This window comes from Microtus ochrogaster (genome assembly GCF_000317375.1).
Source record: "Microtus ochrogaster isolate Prairie Vole_2 chromosome 14 unlocalized genomic scaffold, MicOch1.0 chr14_random_2, whole genome shotgun sequence".
NCBI lineage: Eukaryota > Metazoa > Chordata > Mammalia > Rodentia > Cricetidae > Microtus > Microtus ochrogaster.
Genome location: NW_004949097.1, coordinates 3155596 through 3176274, shown reverse-complemented (window position 1 = coordinate 3176274; position 20679 = coordinate 3155596). Strand labels below are relative to the sequence as shown.

General features: G+C 45.7%; 1 protein-coding gene across 1 annotated transcript in view; it reads left to right on the top strand.

The window, feature by feature from the left end:
- The first annotated feature begins 13786 nt into the window (after window positions 1-13786).
- Window positions 13787-20679, top strand: part of Art4 (ADP-ribosyltransferase 4 (Dombrock blood group)) — a 14048-nt gene continuing 7155 nt past the window's right edge. The window contains exons 1-2 of the mRNA XM_005364526.1: window positions 13787-13876; window positions 16806-17514. Coding sequence (XP_005364583.1) covers window positions 13787-13876; window positions 16806-17514 — 799 coding nt within the window. The remainder of the gene's footprint in view (window positions 13877-16805; window positions 17515-20679) is intronic.

Below are 20679 nucleotides of genomic sequence, written 5' to 3'. Positions count from 1 at the left end.
GCCCCTCTAGTATGCTGACACACACAGGAGGGGTCTGTGCACCCTGAGAGGCCCCTCTAGTATGCTGACACACACAGGAGGGGTCTGTGCAAGCTGAGATGCATCTGTTAACTCCTCTAGAGAAATGAACTGGGTGACCCGAGGGGGTTTTTCCATCTCTCCTTTTTCTGAATTCAGGCATTGAAAGCAAACCAGGAAACATGAAAGCCAGGAACCTGAGTCATCTGGGGTTATTCAAGCATGAGGTTAGGCTTTGAAAAAGACTGTTCAAGAAATGTGCTCTTTGCCCACTTAGTTAAAACAGGGCGCTTTTTATGATGTTTGCCTAGAAACCCTCTGGTCCCTTTACTTTGGGTACAGCAATACACAAGTCTTGCCCCCCCCCCCCATCTAAGGAGAACTGCCACCTTCTGGCAACAAATAAAGTAAAAAAAAAAAAACTATCTGCGCATGCGTGGAAGTTTTCAAAGTGCTTGAGCGAGAATTCCAACTCAAGGAGAAATTTTGGAAGGGTTCCAAAAGAGTCAAGGTTCTTGAATTATAAAAGTATTTAAAGAAAATTCTAAAGGGCTGTGATTTGCCCCAGCAATGAGTTGGATCCCACGCACTACAGTGTACCAAAACATAGCTCAGAAAGAAGAGATTCTTTTCCATTTTGCAGGTAAATGCAGATTTGTAGAGAAATAGTGGGGACATCCTGGATAATGAAATTAAAACGATAAAGTCCAGTAGAAGCCCAAAGGCAGTTTGCAGTCATCTCTTCCAAACACACAGGGGAATGAGACACTCGCTGATACAGCTGGGAAGTCTTGAAGGCCTTCTTGTGAAGGGAAAATTTAAATGGTCATGGAAGGCAAATTGGCTGGACTTTCAATGATGAGAGAGAGAGAGAGAGAGAGAGAGAGAGAGAGAGAGAGAGAGAGAGAGAGAGAATCACCATTCTAATGTTTTATGGAGAAGAGAAGCCTGCTCTCACCCGGTTCCGGTTTCTGATGAGACATTCGTGGAGATCACAGTCATACGTTTGAATTATGTGTAAAAATTCTCCAGTCATGGCAGCTGGGATTCCCTGAATAAGACCAGTATAAGACTGGGCCCATCAACACCCCATCATGGAAGAAGGAGCGAATCCTGGGGCTCCACCCCTCCTGGAGGAATGGGGAGGGGAAGGGCAGAGGTTTCCATCAGCTGTATAGCCATTTGGAAAGTGCCCATGTCCCTGTAACCAACCTTAGTGAAGCTCACTGGGACACACACACACAAGCAGAGGGAAGGTGACAAAGACTGGTTGGGGAGGGGGCATGAGAGGGCATGAGAACAAATGTATATGATTGAGATACATTGCCTCCCTAATGTATCTAAAAGTGTCATAATGAGGGCCATCAATAGGCATAATTAAAATACCCTAGTAATTTATTTTAAATATAAGAAAAGGTATATGGAGAGAAAGAAATCATTTTCTAGTGACAGGCGATCTGTCTCTTTTCTAGAACACACTGGGTCCTTTGGACAAAAATCAAATAATTTTGCAAGAAGGAAAAACAAAACCATGCTTCAAAGTATAAAAACATTTACAGAATTTTTTTTTTACCCCTTTGCACTCTGTGACCTGAAAGATGGAAATAAGCTTCTGAGCCCATGATTTTCCCCAAAATGGACTGGATTTCACAATGCTGCCCTTAGGGATCTTCAAAGCCAGGCTGCAGGTCTGAGCCTGCCCGGTGTGCGCGCACGTAACAATTTAAACAATGTTGTGATTTATCTCCTCACACGGAAGATAAACAGATATTACCTCCAGAGGCTATATAGGAACTCGGCGGGGTGAATTAAGATTGCAGAGAGTAAAGCGCTCGACTGGTCCTGTGCATTCCTCCGGGTCATCCCAGTGTGCAAGCTGATGAGTTTCTGGCTTTCCCACCAGGCTGCCCCCCAGAACCGCTTCTTATCTACCACAGAAGCCATCCTGCTCTGCTCTTGCCAAAGTGGGTGCTCAGAGAAAACCGACAAAATAGCTCTTTTAGTGGCAAGAAGCAAATCACCTTTGGCTGTTCCTCTCAGAGCTTAACTGGGACCCCTTCTGTGCCTTCTTCTGTCTCAAAATGCTACAGAAAAAAGCCTAAACCTGGAAGAACAGAGCCCCCACACAGGCCTTTCTCACACAGCCCTCCCGTTTCTTTTCAAACATCCAAAGGAATACATCTCTTAAATCAGAATGGATGTTTGTGTGCTGCTCAGCTCATGAGCCTAAGCCGTGAGATCTAGAGAGCAGGGCACTGCTGTCCAGAGATGGAACACAAAAAGCAAAAGGATTTAAAACTAATCCTGGTGGTCAGTGGGTCCAGGGACATAGCTCAGTTGTTAAGATGCTTGACTAGCATGCAACAAGGTCCTGGGTTCAATTCCTAGCACCGCATAAAATCAGACATGATGGCACAGGTCTGTAATCCCATCACTCAGGAGGTGGAGGCAGGAGGATCAAAGGTTCAAGATCAGATTTGGCTATATAGTGAGCTCAAAGCAAGGATAGGCTATGTGATACCCTGCCTCAATAAAACCAAAAAGGAAAAGAAGAAAGGAGCGAGGGAGGGAGGGGAAATGCTGTTTGATTTGGAACAAGCAATATACAAATGTCATACAAATCAGGTCATGCAAAGGATATAATCTGTGGAAAAGGAAAAATGTGGTTCCTGTGGGTCCGGTTATGATCAAAGAATAAAGACAAGTTATTAAGTTTTAATTCAAACTCTAAGAGAAGTTCAGTTTGGAGAGGGCCACTGGGGTATGCTTCTCATGACAAGACACATTTAAATGTGTAACAGAGAAAGGGAAGGCAAGTTTTGAATTGTTAAGCCAGTTGAGACTCCTACCTTTGCTTTATTTCCTAGCACAAATCTTTAATACATGGTTTCTCCTATGCTATACACAGAAATATAAAAGAATATACTATGTATCTCTTCATTTTCTAAAACTCAAATTCTTTTGAAAAGGCTTACTATTTATTTTATGTGTATGAGTATTTGCTTGTATTATAAATGCGTATCATGTGCTTGCAGTGCCATGGAAGGCAGAAGAGGGCATCAGATCCCCTAGAACTGGAGTTACAGACGGCTGCGAGCTGCTATGTAGGTGCTGGAGACCGACGCAGGTTCTCCAAAAGAGTAGCTATGCTCTTAACCAATGAGTTGTCTCTCCGGCCCCTTTAAATGCTTTTTGAACTAAATCTAATTGATGTTTTTAATCATTAAAAAATGTAAAATACTGAAATAAATCTGCCTATTCAGTGTCTCTCATCTTCCTTTCCTTTCTCTCTTACTCCTTGTTTCAAGGTAGAATGTGATCTGGGATCAGCTTCCTCAGATCATGCCCCCGTTAAGCATCTCCCCACGGTGAAGAATATTCAGCCTGTCTCGTGGACGCCATGAAGTTTTCCATAATGACCTCTGCTTCAGTGCCATCAACCTCTGTGACCCGAACACCTAGCTAAACGTCAAGAGTCCGCGGGTGGTCAGGCACACATGAGCGAGTAGAGATGGGGCATGTAGCCTCCCCGTCTTTTCTGCTGCCAGCTCCGGAAAGTCACAGTTCAGCTCACCGAGAGATGTTGAGCCAGCCACTCTACCTGGTCAAAACGTGAACAATGTTCAAGTTGGATTCTGGGTGTGTGGAGCTGTTTTCCTGCTCATTAGTCACCGAATGTCAATGTTTGTGTGACTGCAGGGAGAATCCAGAGGCACCAGATGGCCCAAAACTTTCCTTTCTCAACATGACAGTACAGCCTTGTCCACGGCTCCCATGAAAGCATAACTGTGCGGCCGCAGCACATTGCCTGGAAAATGATGTTTTCCTTGACAGCAATTAGGGCTTTACCCAAAGATCTGCCAGCCTGCAGAAACATTCGAAGATATGTTCTTTTAATTTAGGAAAGAAAATTGCTATTAATGAAGCGATGAAACCACACACTAAGACTAGAAACCCCATGTTACATTTCAGATAAATGTGTCTTGCGGTTTTCTGCCTTAAGATAATAGCATCATGGCTTTCAATGAACACATTTACAATCAAACATGTATTGAGCTTGAAAAACCTCTATTTGCAAAAAGCATAATTTTCTTCTATAGGAAGAGCAACAACAAAAATACCGTCGTCTTTCAAATGTAGACAGAACTGGAATCCACTGAGCTAGGAAGACCATGTCAGAAAGTCTTGATTTACCCATTTTCCCCACCGTGTACACAGCTAAAGATCGATTAACGTATCACTGGCATGACTTCTGCCTGCTGCTTATGACGCTAAGGATCCGCTGAGTTCACCCGGGAAGTTCAAAGACATCAAAAACAAAAGCCCTTGTCTCTTCTCAGCTGTGTGGGACCTATGTTCTGGCAATAAGGAGATGTCAAGTCCTAGAACAAATTAGGTATTTTAAGATAACCCAACTCTAGGCGGGCGTGGTGGTACAAGCCTGTAAGCCTAGCATCTGGGAGGCAGAGGCAGGAGCACCAGGGGCACAAGGCCAGACAGCTGTTTAGTTAGTTTGAGGCCACCTGGACTCCATGAAACCCTGTGACAAAAATAAATAAACTCCAAACAGAAAGGATGAAAATGCTGCATTGCTGTAACCCATGGTGTCTCTAAAGGCCATGGGAACTGGAAGAAATCCGTTTTAGAGCCTAGAGGCGCTGCAAGAAAATCTAAGAAACAATTAAGCAAACATGCGCGTAAGGTCCCAAAGAGTGTGAGAACGCGAGGCGTGAACCCTGTCTACCAGCCCCAGTGCCTGGCCCAGCTTTGATCATATTTCTGTGAGGGGCTTATGGCTTAACAATGGTCTGAATTCCTTGTTTGTAGTCAGGAAGCCCTCAACCTCGTCCACAGTTGGCAGCTAATTGTGTGAGGAATTAATGTTTTATTTAGGGGTGTGCGTATCAAAATTTTCTGTTGAGTTGTGGGGTACTGTGTGTAGAGACAGAGTTTGGGCTGAGGTCAGTTGTACCAGGCTTTTTCTTTGGGGCCGCCAACCAGCCGCCAAGCCATGACAGAGACTTAGGAGTTGTGAACGCTCAGCCTAGCTTAGACTCGTTTCTGGCTCTCTCTTTTAACTTACATTAACCTGTTTCTCTTTATATATTTTTCGCCTCAGGGCTTTTACCTTTCTTTCTGTGTGGCTTACTTTCCTGTTTTCCCCAACATCTGGCAGGCTGGCTGCTGCCTGGTTTCTGGCCCCAGGCGTGCGTCTCTTTTTCGCCCTGTTCCCTTCTCCTTCTCTTCTTCTTGCTCATTCTTTTTGAACCTAGATTTTTCCTCCTGCTTATTCTCTGTACCCGTCAGCCCCGCCTATCCCTCTACTGCCTAGCTACTGGCTATTCAGCTTTTTATTAGACCAATCACGTGCCTTAGGCAGGCCAGCTGAAACAGCAACACATTTTTTTTTTCATAATTAAACAAATGCAGCAGAAACAAATGTAGCACATCTTTCCAGATATAAAGTAATAATCCACAGCATAAACAAATGTAACCCACCCTTACAGTTATAAAGTAATAGTCCACAGCATAAACAAATGTAACATATCTTTACAGTTATAAAGTAACAATCCACAGCATAAACAAATGTGACACATCTTTACATAGATAATGGTCCACAACAGTCAGTGGTGCCTGAAATGGACACACACTGTCTTCTGCTGAGCAGCCAGCCAACCTAGTGAGCTTCTGAGCTGAGTTTAGTTGGGTATGTTGACGTCACCTAAGGGAACCACATGTCCCTGTTCAAACAGCTGTGGCTTCTGTGCCTTGAGCTCAGTGGGGAAATTGGGGCACTGAGGGAATTTCCCAGGGCTTCTGTTCTACTTCAGGCTCTCCGCAGACTTTATCACACAAGTACCACAAAACTGGGAACCAGGAATCATCTCCATCCTTCCTGCCTTTGTAGCTGTCTGCTCTTCCCTGCTTCTTCCTTACTATTAAGTTTGTCGTGTGTGGAGGAAGGAACTCTCTCTGTCTCTTGACACAGCCTCAAACTTAGCCCCTGGAGCGGGGGAGTGAGAATGAATATACACTCTTCATGGGTCTGGGTTTCAAGAAGATTTATCTATCTACCTACACATAGAGTTAAAACCCTTCGCTAGAAGGGCGCTGCTGATGCTAACGTAATGACATCCCCAGCCCTTTGCTGTATCAAGCATTTCTTCCACCCTTATGCCCACAGATGAGCCCACTCATTCCCTCTCAGAACGCGTGGTCCTCCCTGGGTCTGGACAGCTTGTTATAAGCCTCACATGGGGTCCTTGAAGGAACCTGGGACACAGTGCCCTGATGTTAGATGTAAGAAGCTTCCCTTACCCTCCTCTATCTCTCTCTTAGGCTTATCTGGGACCACATTCTTCCTTAGAATGTGACTTCTAGCACCCTCAGCATTCTGTCTTGTAATTTTTAGAGCTTTCATCTTCCGCTAAAAACTGACAATTTAGGACCATTTGTTAGTTGTAATTTCACTTCCCTAGCAACTTAAAGTGAATATTAGTGTTTAAATTTTGTTTGTTTGGTTTGGTCTGGTATTCCCTTTGGGAAACAGTGCTGTTTGCCTAAGTCTTGTGCCACCGTTATCCATGAGTGACCCTCAAAACTATGTATTCTTGGGAATTTGGACCACATACATTAGGTTACCGCTACATTTCTGGGACTTCACATGGGATTCCTGCCTCCCAGACACATTACTAAAAACTGAATAAATGGTACTCTGATTTGAATGTGTCCCCCAAGCCAGGCAGTGGTGGCGCACGCCTTTAATCCTAGCACTCAGGAGGCAGAGGCAGGCAGATCTCTGTGAGTTCGAGTCCAGTCTGGTCTACAAGAGCTATTTCTAGGACAGGAACCAAAAGCTACGGAGAAACCCTGTCTCGAAAAATTTAAAAAAAAAAGAATGAATGTGTCCCCTAAACACTGATGCTTTAGAAAATTAGCTCCCAAGTTTATGTTTGCAGCATTTGAAGGTAGGACCTGAAACAGGTAGTTAGAATGAACTGAGATCCTGAGATAGCCCTCGCCATGTGATAGCCTCTGCTATGTGGAGACACAGGAAGAAGGCTCTACCAGGTGTTAGGAATCCCACCCTGCAAAGCCATGTGCTAAGTACATTTTTATTTTTTTATTCTTTAAAAATATTTTGGGGGGGAGATGCACAAGTTGGGGGTAGCAAGTTGGGGGTCAGAAGACAATGTAAGGGAGTAGGCTGTCTCTCGACTATGTCAGAGGTCATCTGTCTTGGATCAAGTGCTTTTCCCAGGGAGTCACTCTTGGCTCCTAAACCTTTGTCATTGAGGCTGGAGGTGTGGCTGAGGTGGAAGAATGCTCACCTCACACACATGAATCCCTGAGTTCAGCCCCCAGCACCGGTGTAAAGTAAGGTGTTGTGACTCATAGCTCAGCCTACATAAGACTCTGCCTCCAAAACGCCTCAATCTTCATGAAGTTCCCTCCCATAATACTCAGCAGCTGAAAGCAGCCCAAAACAGACGGCTGCTCCCATACCTAGTATTCCTGATGGTTGTTCGGCTCAGGAAGTGAGATGGTCCCAGAGCTATGCTGGGTTTTCCACCATTAGCTGTGTCCTCAAAATCCAGACAGACTCAGCCCCTGTCCCTGGACATATGCCTGCCTGCTCATTTGGGCCTTAGGATTCTTAGGGACATTAAGAGATGTGTCCAATGGTGTGGTAAACTATGCCCATAGGTGCAATGGTGGTGCAGGTGTTACTGGGGCAACCAGCCAGTCTCTGATTGGACATAAGGCCTGCTGCAGCTCTTAGTCTTTATTAGAGAAGTGTCTGCATGCAGTGGACAGTGACAGTCCAGAGATTCACAGCTGATCAGAGTGGAAAGGTAAATGTCAGTGGAGAGTACTCAGCCACAAATAGAGACATCTATAGCACACACACACACACACACACACACACACACACACACCCTTTTAAGTCCAAGGTTCAGGGACCATCCAGGAGCCGGGGGAAGGGCTGGAAGAGCCAGTGCCAGGCAGTAGCGGGGTATAACAGTGTCTCTGGACATGACAGGACCACCACCCTCATGAACTCACAGCAGCTGGGGTTTCCTGCACAAATCAAGGCAACCAACATTCCAGCATGGATCAGGAGAGACTTACAAGCCCCCACCACTAAATGAGAAGCTATTGATGGCTGATGGCTTTTATGAGAGGGAGAGCATTTTCTTTATGTGGTGAACCCTGCCAGGTCAACCAAATTGAACTTCATGGTGGGAGAATTTTTTAAAAGGATGCAAAGTCAGGAGGGGTGGGGTAAAGGTGGGATGAAGATCTAGGAGGAGCTGGGCGGGGGTGGGAATGGGGCATGGATATGATCAAAATAGAGTGTGTGAAAATTTCAAAGAATTGATTAAAGTATTATATATATTTTAAAGGACTATCCCGAATGAATGGATTTATTGGGATGATGAGTCACACAGTAGGTGCTGAAACTTAAGAGTATTTGTCCACAATTCACTCATTCATTCATTCATTCAACAAAGATTTTTCTGGGTGTTGGAGGAAACAGAATCAGCACCAGATGCATTCTCAATAGGTTGAGCATGGATCCGCAGGTACATCAGTAGCTTCCAGTTTCGCTCTCCCTAAAGGTGTTGAAGGCAAATGAGAACTGAGAAGTTAATACAAATAGCAAAAAAAAAAAAAAATCTGACTATCAAATTGCAGGGCCTCTACCAACCCGCTTTTCTGGGAACAGCATGGACTACTAGCAATAAAATTAAAAGCTGCTATGTGGAGAGTTCAGAATCTCAACAAGAACTGCAAAGAATCGTGAGACACTACACAGTTCTCCCCGACGCCAGACAAGACCCTCTAGTGACCAAACTACTTCGTGCAAAGTCTGAAAATCACAATAAAAACACTTCCTTTTCCTTTACCTCCCCCAACACACACACACACACACACACACACACACGAGCGCCATTAAAATGATGTCAAAGTTTCTGCTGCCCTCTAGTGATCACACTCTAGAACTGGCGTGCGCAGTAAAAAAACGTTAACAAAAAACTTCCCAGACAATAATTTTAAAATGACACAGTCATTTAGACTTTGGGGAGACAGCGAACTGTGAAGGAGAGAAAAGTAAGTAAGGCGTTCAGCTTCCCAAATCCTCAACTCAGCAGCCCAGTTACATCTGCAGAGAGACAGTTATGTTTCTAGGCCTGGAGAGGTAGCTCAGAGAGAAAGAGCACTTAACCTCTTGCAAAGGACCCCGTGTCCAGGGTCCAGCACCCCCCATCACAGCCACCCATACCTAAGCCCAGTTCCAGGGGACCCTCTGCCACCTGCTGACCTCCAGGGGCACATGCACACACAGTGTACATAAACTCAAGCAGGCATGCAAAGATAAATAAATAAATTGGAAGCTAGAGAGATGGTTCTGTGGTTAAGAGCTCTGGCTGCTCTTGCGGGGAAACTGAGTTCGATTCTCCACACCCACACAGTGACTCACATATGCCTGTAACTCCTGTCCCAGAGGATCTGATGCCCTCTTCTGAGCGTCAGAGGGACCAGGCACACACACGGCAAACAGACATACAGGAAGGTAAAATATTTAAAAATAACAATAAATAAAATATTCAAATTTAAATAAATAAATATTTCTTAAAATCTCTTCTTAAGGCTCTCTTGTAGGCAGAGAGAACAAACAAAATAATAAACAATCTGCGCAGTGGTGGTGCACACGCCTTTAATCCCAGCACTTGGGAGACAGGGGCAGCCGGATCTCTGTGAGTTCGAGGTCAGCCTGGTCTAGTTCCACCACAGGTGGGGCTGTTACACAAAGAAACCCTGTTTTAAAAAAACAAACAAAAAAATCATAATCAAAATAGACTCAAAACACAGCACCCTCTCAATAAAGTAGGACTATAACTCCTTTGTTAAACTTCCCAAGTCTCCAGGAAGCCGAGGCCCAGCAAGGATCACTGACTTTAAAGCTGGTTCAGCCAGCGCTCTGAGTGGCTAGGGAGCCACAGCCCAAAGGTCAGATCCTAACTGTAGCTCTCCCTGCCTCAGTATACTCATGCAGCTGACCGTGAGGAATCTTAAGAGTCTAAAACATCTTAAGGGGCTATTTTCAGACACTGCTGGCACTTGCTACTAAATCTAGAAATACACATTTGCGCCTCAACGCTCAGTTCTCTGGATCGTGTCTTCAAAACTGTGAGAAACACACACCAGGCTTACGCTGAAGCCACATCCAAGAGTTAGTAGAAATCGCACAAAATTTAAAATAAGCCCAATGGCGCACTGTAAAGTCTGGCGCTGGAGATAGCAATTGTTTGCATTCCTCGGACACTCTAGGTTTACTTCAGAGAGGTCCCCCAGGACCCAATTTATCCCCCAATTGAACCCGCCAGGAATTTGAGCAACAGAGATGCTGAGGAGCTGGTCCAAAGTCAGGTGCTCAGGAAGTAACAATGAGCAGCATTAAGCAGAACCACAGAGCGGGCGGGGTCTTCTTGAGATAGAGCACGCTATGGTCCATTAGTGAGAGCACCATAGTGAAGGGTTATTGTGCAACCACAACACATAAATCCTGCACAGTAACGTCAAGGGCACTATGCTAAGTGGGGAAAGTTAAAATGACACCGTGTATGATCTATTTATCCATAGCCTTCGTGTGACAAAGCTGCCCGGATGGGAAGACTGGGCACCCTTCTAGAGTTAGAGATGGGGGGGAGGAGAGGGAAGGTGTGACTCCCAGGTCACAAGGTCATCAGGGAGGGCTTTAGAAGGATACCTAGCTTTACTCCTCTCATAGTTTGTTTGTTTTGTATGGGAGTCTTGCCTGCACGTACGTCTGCATCACGTGTGTGCCTTCTGCCTGTGGACGCTGGAGGAGGGTGTAGGATCCCCTGTCGCTGGAATTGCAGGTTACCGTGAACTGCCATGTGGGTGTTAGGAACCAAGCCCAGGTCCCCTGTGGAAACAGCAAGCGCTCTTACCCACCGAGCCATCTGTCCAGCCCCTAGTTTGACGTCGCTAGAGGCTGTGGCTCCTCAAGGCTGCGCACGTGATGAAATGCCTCAGAACTACACACAGCCTACCAGCGTTTGTTTCCTGGCTTTAAAACTGTGTCATGGTTCATGAGGCAGAGCTACTGGAAAAAAACAGGCAGAGACAAAGCACACAGCCTTCACTGCACGACTCAAAATTCCTTGGCAGTTGAAAATGAAAATGGTTGTAATATAAGTTTAAAGCTTACAGAGTAGCTGGCTGTGGTAGCAAATACCGTCAATCAAAGCACTCGGGAAGCAGAGGCAGGTGCATCTCTGTAACTTTGAGGCCAGTAGTAATGTTCCAGGAGAGCTAAGGCTATAGAGTTAGTCTCCCCCAACACACACACAGAGAAAGAGAGAGAGGGAGGGAGAGAAGGAAGGAAGAAAGGAAAAATTAAGAAAGGAAGAAAGAAAGAAAGAAAGAAAGAAAGAAAGAAAGAAAGAAAGAAAGAAAGAAAGAAAGAGGGAGAGAGAGAAAGGAAGAATTATAAAGTAAAATATGCCTCACTTAAAGTCATTTTAAAAGTCAATTAAGAAAGCGGCTAAATTCACCTCTTAGTAAATTGTTCTTTTATACTTACCCTTGCCCAATTTTTTTCTAGTTTTAATGTCTCCATCTATGCATTCTGATTGTCAGCCAGCAAAATAATTTTGTGATGTCTTAGGTAGTAATGGGAAACAATAAACATGACTTTATCTTAAGCTCAGAGCTGTGGTACACACCTGTAATCCCAGGACTCCTGAGTCAGAGGGCATAGGATCAAGAATTCAAGGCAAGCTGGATGTTGGTGACACACGCCTTTAATCCCAGCACTTGGGAGACAGAGGCAGGCGGATCTTGTGAGTTCGAGGTCAGTCTGGTCTATAAGAGCTAGTGCTAGGACAGGCTCCAAAGCTACAAGAAACCCTGTCTTGAAAAAAAAAAAAACAAAAGAATTCAAGGCAAGTTCAAGCTGCACACACACACACACACACACACACACACACCTTGATAAATTATGAGGGACATGTATGCAGTAAAATATTAAGGTGATGGCTGTGATGTGGCTAAGTTTGTAGAGCGCTTTCCTAGCATAAGGCCCTGGGTTTGCTTCCCAGTACAATATAAACAGGTTTATGATGGCTCATTCTGCTATCCCTAAACCCAGGAGGGAGAGGTGAGCAAAAGATGAGGATCATCCTCGATTCCATTGTGAGTTCAAAGCCAGCCTGGGTTACATGAGACCTTGTCTCAAAAACAAAGATCTCTGGAAATATTAATCAATAGGGCTAGAATGATGGTGCAGCTGGCAGTGCCCTTGCCCCGCAAGCCTGAAGACCTGAGCGTGAGGACCTTAGAACTCATAGGACAAACGGCACCAAAAAGGGCACAGTGAAGGCCGGCAATCCCAGGGCTGGGGAGGCAGAGCTGGGAGGCTCCCCTGCCTGTATGCCCAGATCTGTGAGCTCCAGGTTCAGTGAAAGCCTAGGTCAAAAACTAAGGTGGAGAATGACAGAGGAATATACTCAAGTTGTACACACACACACACACACACACACACACACACACAAAACAAATAAATAAATATTAAGGAGAAACAGTACACAAAGTCTTGTGGCTTCATTTCTGCTGTGGTGTGTGTGCATGTGAGTGGGGGGGGGGGTATAAAGCCAAAATTTAAATCAGAACAGTGGCTTCTCCAAACAATAACTTGTGTTTGGAAGATAAGGATAATTTGTGCTTCCTCTCTTAGGCTTCTGTAGATCTACATTCCGATCTTCTGTTGAGGAAGAACTGCCATGGTTTTCGGAGACTTTGGATGGGCATTCTTTAAAGCTGCAAAAAGCAAGCGAGACCAGGATTTCCAAGAAGAGGATTTGGTTTCTCTTCAGCATGAGATAAGAGGCAGGAAACATAAATAGCAAACATCTGTGAGTTAGCAGCATCTGACAGGTCAGGAGGAGAGTGGACGGGAATTCAGAGTTTAGCAGGAAATGTCTAACCATGGAAGTGCTGACTTGAATCCTGTGTGTGGGGTTAATCACAGAATCACGGATGGAGGACCTGAAGTTCTCAGAAGAAACAAATGTTCAAAACTCTGAACCCAACAGTCACTATCTCCGGATGGGCATGTTTCAAAGGCACTGTGGAAGAGTAGCAAAAGTATACATTTAAAGTGTGTGCTGCCTGTGGAGGGCCGTGCAGGGCAGGGCTATCTGCTGCACCAGGCGAGCCTGACACAGGCCCACCTTAAGATTGCATCTCCCCAGCTGCGCTCACAATGAAAGCCTGGGGCTCCAGATAATGGGACTTGGCCCCAAGCACTAATGAGCATGCTTTTTCCTGCATTCTGGGAAAGCCAAGGCTGAACTGCAGCGCCTGACCCTGAGCAGACCCTTGGCATTTCCCAGAATGCTGACTAGATAGGGAGACGGGCTTTACCTTCTTAAAATTTGAAACTGACTCGGCTCGACAATCTCTGTGTGCCGTGTGCGTGTCTAGTCTTTCAGAGACTTCAACTTTACAAAGGAGCTGGAGGAAGCTGTCGGTTGTTGATGCTCAACCGAAGTCTCAGCTGCAGGAGCAGAACCTCAGACACAGCCCAGATAGAAAAGGCCAAGAGGAGGGCTCTAGAGCTCACTCCGGGTTGCGGCTTTCAGGGCAACGACGCGCTTCTGACCCAAAGCTCCACTACTGCCCACTGACCAGTAGATCCAAGAGGAAGCTTCTACCAAATACAGAGGACGGGAGGATGAAGCTGTGGCTGCCAGGAGAACAGGTCACACCGCTGTGGCTGCTGCTGTCGCTCTGTGCCTTGCAGACCCCCGCGGGGAGCACTGAGGTAGGGGTAATGGAAAAGGGGATCTCTCGGTGATCTGTGCGACCTACGCACCACTAGGATGGACATATACCTGGTGGCCACCTCAGTGATAAAAACTTAGACACCACAATCCAAGAGCAAAGGATCTCAGTGAAGACTGAGGGAAACAATTGCTATTTAAAAAAAAAAAAAAAAGTTGTTTTTTTTTTTTTATAATTGATGATCTGGCATAGAGCTATTTTCCTGATTCTTTTTAAGTATTAAAATAACTGTTTCCAAGGGACAAATCATGTGAAATAAGCCTATTTGACTCGAAACAACTTTGTAGGGACAGCACAAGTTTTGAGTATTCTAACTTAAGATCTAGATACTGAAAATGAGCTATTGATCAACGGTACGGGGAAATACCTGAGATCTGGTGACATGGTAATATTTGACAGAACGTGATGCTTGGGGGGGTTAATGGAAGCTTGTTTTGAAATCTTATGTACTGCCTAACATCATTCAATCGGTCTTAAAAACTGGACCGAGATTATATGCAACTAGACAGCATATCATCATAACTCACACACTTAAAATACCTCCGGGGGTGCTTTCTAGCTCCACCCCCACCAGCACTGACCTTGGACAGAATCTAGCCCTTTGATGCGTTCTGTTAGTGAGAAAAGCATCATTGCTTTGCTGAGACATAAGCCTAGGTTTGAACTGGGTAATTCAGGTAAGGTTCTCAATAGTGAGCCCATGGAACCCAGGGAGCCACTAGCTTCATTTCAGCGCTCCCTAGACAGTGCTCAAGTGTTTCCCCCAACACCCCGCCACAAAGGAGTGTGCTGTCCCCTCACTACAGAGAGGACAGGCTCGCCTAGGCACTGCCCCACTCTCCGCTCACCCGGCTCCCTTGGGAACAGTGCTTTCTTGAGAAGATTTGGAAGAAAAACTGCACACAGGGAGTCAGCTCTGCTCTCCACACTGGGGCTTGGTTAACCTTAAGTCTGTGACAGGAGGGCTTTTCCCCCCAGGACAAGATGTTATCTGAGAGCCTTCAGAGCTGCCAGCCATTGTGGAGACAAGTCTGACTGGATCTGAAATATACTCTTAAGCCAGCTTGCCACCAGCCCCAGAGCTGCCTGCACCCACGTGGCCTCATTGAGGAAGGAGGGGGATGTTTTAGATTCCATGTTTGCCTTTTGCTGTCTTCCTTTTTTCTTCAGAATCTAAGTAAGCAAGAAGTTTGCTTTTTTCACCAGAGTCTCCCATGGAGAACCTAACACTACTTATCGCTCAAGATTTTTCTTCGATACAGTTTAAACATTTAAGATAGGGTGGCTGGAAAGAAGACTCGGGGTTAAAGTGCTTGACACACAAGCATGGCAATCTGAGTGGGGGTCCCTAAAAAAGCACATGAAATCCAGGCACGGTGGAAGGCATCTGTAACCCCCGCACCAGCGTGTGGAGACAGGTAGGTCCCCAGAGCTCCAGAGATCACTGGCTAACCCCTCAGCTAAACTGCTGAGCTCCTGGCTGAGTGGGAGAACTTATCTCAAAACACAGAGTGGAAAGCAATAAAGGAGGACCCGTGGCATTGACCTCTGGCCTCCAAGGACGTGCATGTACACAGCAAGAGGTAAAGTTAAATATATATATTAATTTAAGGTTGTTTTGTTTGGACTAGGTTGGGTTAAGGCAGTGTAGTGGCATTTCCATTGTATTTTAATAAATAAAGACTGCCTGCAGATCTGAGAGTAAGACAGTCCCACTGGCCAGCCTTACCGACCAGGTTATGGTAACACACACGTTGAATCCCCTTAGCCACAATGACATGCACTTTAATCTCAGTGGTGCATGCCTTTAATCCTAAACCTAGAAAGGAATATAAAATGGGGGTGGGGGTGGAGAGACAGTTCTCAGACACAGTCTCTGCGGCGAACTCCTCGACCAGAGAAGAAGAACGACCACCACACGAGGATTCTTCTCAGATCACGCTTTAATTGGAGTGCCCTTGGTTGAAGGAGCATGAAGCGAGAGAGGCAGGGAACAAGGGGCAGGAAGCGAGAGAGCAGGAAGCGAGAGGCCCAGAGAGCACTACGGCAGCTGCTTATATAGGGAATTGGCACACGGGTCGCCCTGTGATTGGCTGCCACCATCAGCTGACACCAGACTGCTTCGGGATAGGCCCAAGGACCCTTATCCACCAAGCATGCCGGTAGGGGGGGGGGGCAAGGGGGGACACGCAGCTCTCAAAGGCATAGCCAAATATGGAGTTGTTTATAACCAACAAGACAGGATGTTGGTGCCATCTTGTAATGGCGATCCTGTCCGGCTCGCTACAAGTCTCATTCTGAGATTCTGGGAGGCAGGATCAGCATTTCAGACTGAGGTTGAGGGAAGAGCCAGTGGCTGGCTATTTTGCACTTCGGATCTTTAGGTTGAACCCCAATTTCTGACCCTGAGTTTTTACTCATCGTTCATCAAGGCAGGGTCCCACACTGTAACCCAGGCTGGCCTGAACTCACCATGTACCCAAGCAGGCCTCCAACTCACAGCAGTTCTCCTACCTCAGCCTTCCACGGGCTAGTTTTATAAACGTGAGCCACCACACCCAGCTCTTAACGTCCTTCTCTTAACACCTGTGAAGGGAAGCTGAAGGACGTGGAAAGTAAAATCAAACTATACAGTTAGTGCCTTATTTCTTCAACAAATTCAAAATATAGAAACCCTGTGAGCTCTATGGTACAGAACACTTCCTTCCTGGCGAGATGAGCATTTGAGTTCTGTGTGCTTCTTATGAATTACGATAATCCCAGACCAGGTAGGAATAGCACGGGGGTCATTATAATAGACACGGCTTGACTATCCCTTGTAAAAAACGCTGTAGGACACAACAAATCGGTGACCTCATTTCCGTCTATCTGGCTTGGATAACACAAATCAAGATTTCTTTCTCTTACAGGTTGCTCTCAAAGTTGACCTTGACTTGACACCAGATTCTTTCGATGATCAATACCAAGGCTGTAGCAAGCAGGTCTTGGAGGAGCTAAGCCAAGGAGACTACTTCGTGGAGGAAATAGGCAGTCATAAGTATTACTCCAGAGCCTGGCAAAAAGCCCACTTAACCTGGTTGAGCCAAGAGGAAACCCTCCCCGAGAGCATGACCACCACACATGCTGTGGCCATCTTGGTCTACACGTTGAATCACAATGTGAGCTCTGACTTTGCCACAGCCATGGCCAAGGCTGTGGGGTCTCCCGGGCAGTACCAACAGTCATTCCACTTCAAGTATTTGCATTACTTCCTCACCTCCGCCGTCCAGCTGCTGAGGGAAGAGAGAGCCACGAAGAACAGTGACCTGTGCTATGACGTGCATCACGGGATGAAGAACGTGAAGTTTGAAGTCCATGTGGGTGCCACCATTCGGTTTGGCCAGTTCCTCTCTGCCTCCCTGCTGAGGGAGGAGACCCAGGAGTCTGGAAACCAGACACTGTTTACTATTGCTACGTGCCTGGGTGCCTCTTTGCAAGGCTTCTCTTTCCGGAAGGAAGTCTTGATCCCCCCCTATGAGGTATTTGAAGTCGTAAGTAAGAGCCGCAACCCCAAAGGAGAGTCGATAAACTTGCGGTCTGTTGGGAACCTGAGCACATACAACTGCCAGTTGTTAAAAGGTAAGCCTGCTCTAAACCGGATCTGTATGTTTCACAATCGTAGATCGGTCTTCGCGGGTTTGTTTGGTTGTTTGGGTTTTTTTTCTGAGTGGGCTTGGAGTAGGGGACACTGGCCCCAAGAGAAAGCCTGATATATTTGGCACCCTATGTTGGGCCACTAACCAGCTCCCAAATCACAACCCAGAGACTTATTAGTTTTGAATGTTCAGCCTTATCTTAAACTTGTCTCACTAGCTCTTACTACTTATTTTAGCCCGTTTCTCTTCATCTGTGTTTTGCTTTGGGGCTTTTTACCTTTATTTAGTTCTGTATATTCTACTTTCACTGTTTCCTTGGTTTCCGGCTGGTGGCTGCCTGGCTGACTAACCCAGGCATCTCCCTCAAGCCTAGAGTCCTCCTCCTACTTATTCCCTCTCCCTACCAGCCCCACCTCTGCCTAGCTATTGGTCATTCATCTTTCTATTGGGCCAATCAGGTCCCTTAGGCAGGCAAAGTAAAACAAAGGCAACACCTATTTCCATGAATAAATAAATACAGCATAAACAGTTGTAACACCTTCTCCTAATTACACTAATGCAACATAAACAAATGCAACACACCTTTGCATAGTGGAAGTAACATTCCACAACACAAGCAAAAGTAATACATCTTTACAATGTTGAAATAACAATCCCCAACAGAAGATAGTGCATGATATATATATTTTTTTTACCTTCTCCATCAAACTTTTTTCTTCAGGAAGGAGGTCAAGGTCCTTATATGAATAAGAGGTTCTCAAATTAACACAAAAAGTAAAATTTTTACTTTCTAGTTTTCTATTCGTTAAGCCTATTCTGTTAAGATTGGACACCTTGGCAACATAGAATGAATCTAAACAAAGTCATTATCCTGGGGGAATTTTAGTCTAATGAAGAAGGAGAGCAGAAACTAATGTGCGAATCTGAAAGTCCCAAGTGATCCAGCAGATGTTTGAGCGATGGGTTTGAGCTCCCTGGTCCATGCAGGGAGCTGCTCTGCTTCTGGAGAAAGTGAGGTGGGCTTCCAACAGAGGGCTACGTGGGACTTGAAATGGGCATGGAAGTTTTTAGTGAAAGAGAGTAAGCATTCAGTGAAATCATGGGGCCCAGAGTGGCCGGAGAGCAGTGTATGGAGAGGGGAGAGGCCCAGAGAAGTATTAGGGGCCTTATCCAAGCAGTAAGTTCTGGTGGACCTGATCGACCTGTATCCACTGTAAGCTGTGGATGATAAGAAGTCATCAGAAGTATGGAGGACATCAGCCAAGCATGGTGGCATACACAACTCTAATCCCAGCACTTGGGAAGCAGAGACTGAAGGATCTCTGTGAGTTCAAGGCCAGCCTGGTCTACAGAGAGTTGGCCAGAGCTATGAGTAAGACCCTATTACAAAATAACAGACACAAAACAAACAAACAATATCAAAAAGATGTAGAAGGTCCAGGGCTGGGAGGGTACTGACCAGCATAAGGGCCTTGGACTAGAACCCCAACATGGCATTAAACCAGGTGTCATGGTTTAGGCAGGAAGATCAGAAGTCCAGGGTCATACTGTCATTACATAGCAAGTTCAGGGCAAGCCTAGGATGCATGAGACCTTCTCCTTAAAATGGGTTGGAAACAAGACTCAGGGCTCAAGAGTATTGACTGCTCTTCCAGAAGACTCAGATTCGGTCCCCAGTACCAACCCATATGGAGACTCACACTCCAGCCCCAGTTCTGATGTCTTTTCTGGCCTCTGTGGGCACTGGGCATACGCTCAGGCACAGTGCTCATGTGCATAACATAAAATAAGTACATCTTTTAAAATGCATAGTGTCTTCGTTAGGTTTCTATTGCTGTGATAATACTATGACCAAAAGCCAGTTGGAAAAGAAAGGATTTATTATGTCTTATAACTTGGAGTCCGTCCATCATCTAGGGAGGTCAGAGCAGGAACCGAGCAGGGGGAGCTGATGCAGAGACCATGGAGGGGTGCTGCTTACTGGCTTGCTCTCCACGGCTGGTTCAGAACCCAGGACCAGCAGCCCAAGAATGGCACCACCCACAATGGGCTGGGCCCTCTACCATCAACCAATAACTAAGAAAAGGCATTACAAACTTGTCTATGTAGACCAATCCTATGGAGCCATTTTCTCATTTGAAAGTCCCTCTTCCCAAACTAGTCTAGCTTGTGTCAAGTTGTACTAACCAGTACACATAATTTAAAAACAGAAAAGAAGTGGGTTATTTAACTGATCAACGTTTTAAAAGCAGCTCTGGGGATATTGTGGGAAATAACCTTTAGAAAAGAGATTCAGGCTGGAGACATGGCTCAGAGGTTTAAGAGCATTACCCGCTCTTCCAAAGGTCCTGAGTTCAATTCCCAGCAACCACATGGTGGCTCACAACCATCTGTAATGAGGTCTGGTGCCCTCTTCTGGCCTGCAGACATACATACAGACAGAATATTGTATACATAATTAATTAATAAATGAATAAATATTAAAAAAAAGAGAGAGAGATTCTAGATATCACAATAGACAAAAAAATAGCATGCTCTTTAGGAAAAGTAAGTAATCCCACTCTGGTCCTTCATGTTGCCACCCAGTTGCTCTGCTAAGGGGCAGGTCTGTCGCAAGTTCTGTTCTGTTCATTTAGGGACAATAGTCCTTCCCCACATGAATGCAGGCAGAGTCAGTTGTAAGCCAGCTGCACCATCTACCTTTGGATTACTTCCCAGTCTCTCTCCACTCCTTCATCAACGCTAATATCTATACCTCAGATTCAGCCCTTCCCAATTCCATTCCCCACAGTGTGGTGCAGGGCATCGCCAAGCCAAGGTCTAGTCTGCTCTCCCTGTCTGCACATACAGACTGGGAAGAGGTGACCTGTCCGCATTGTTCTCTCCTCTATCTTCCCCTTGGCAGCAATATGAATGACATGAAGACTGGCTCCACAGAGTCAAGACAGTTGTGTTTGCCAAAGAATGAAAAACTGCAGTAGAATATGAAGAAAAGAATGATGCCTTGATAATGAGTGAGAGCACATCCAGGCAGGTCCCATGATCCTTGCCTAGGAGCAGAGGCAAGAGGATCAGTAGGTCAAGGCCGTCCGAGACTATATAGCAAGTTCAAGGTCAGACTGGGATATGAGATCCTGTCGGAAGGAAA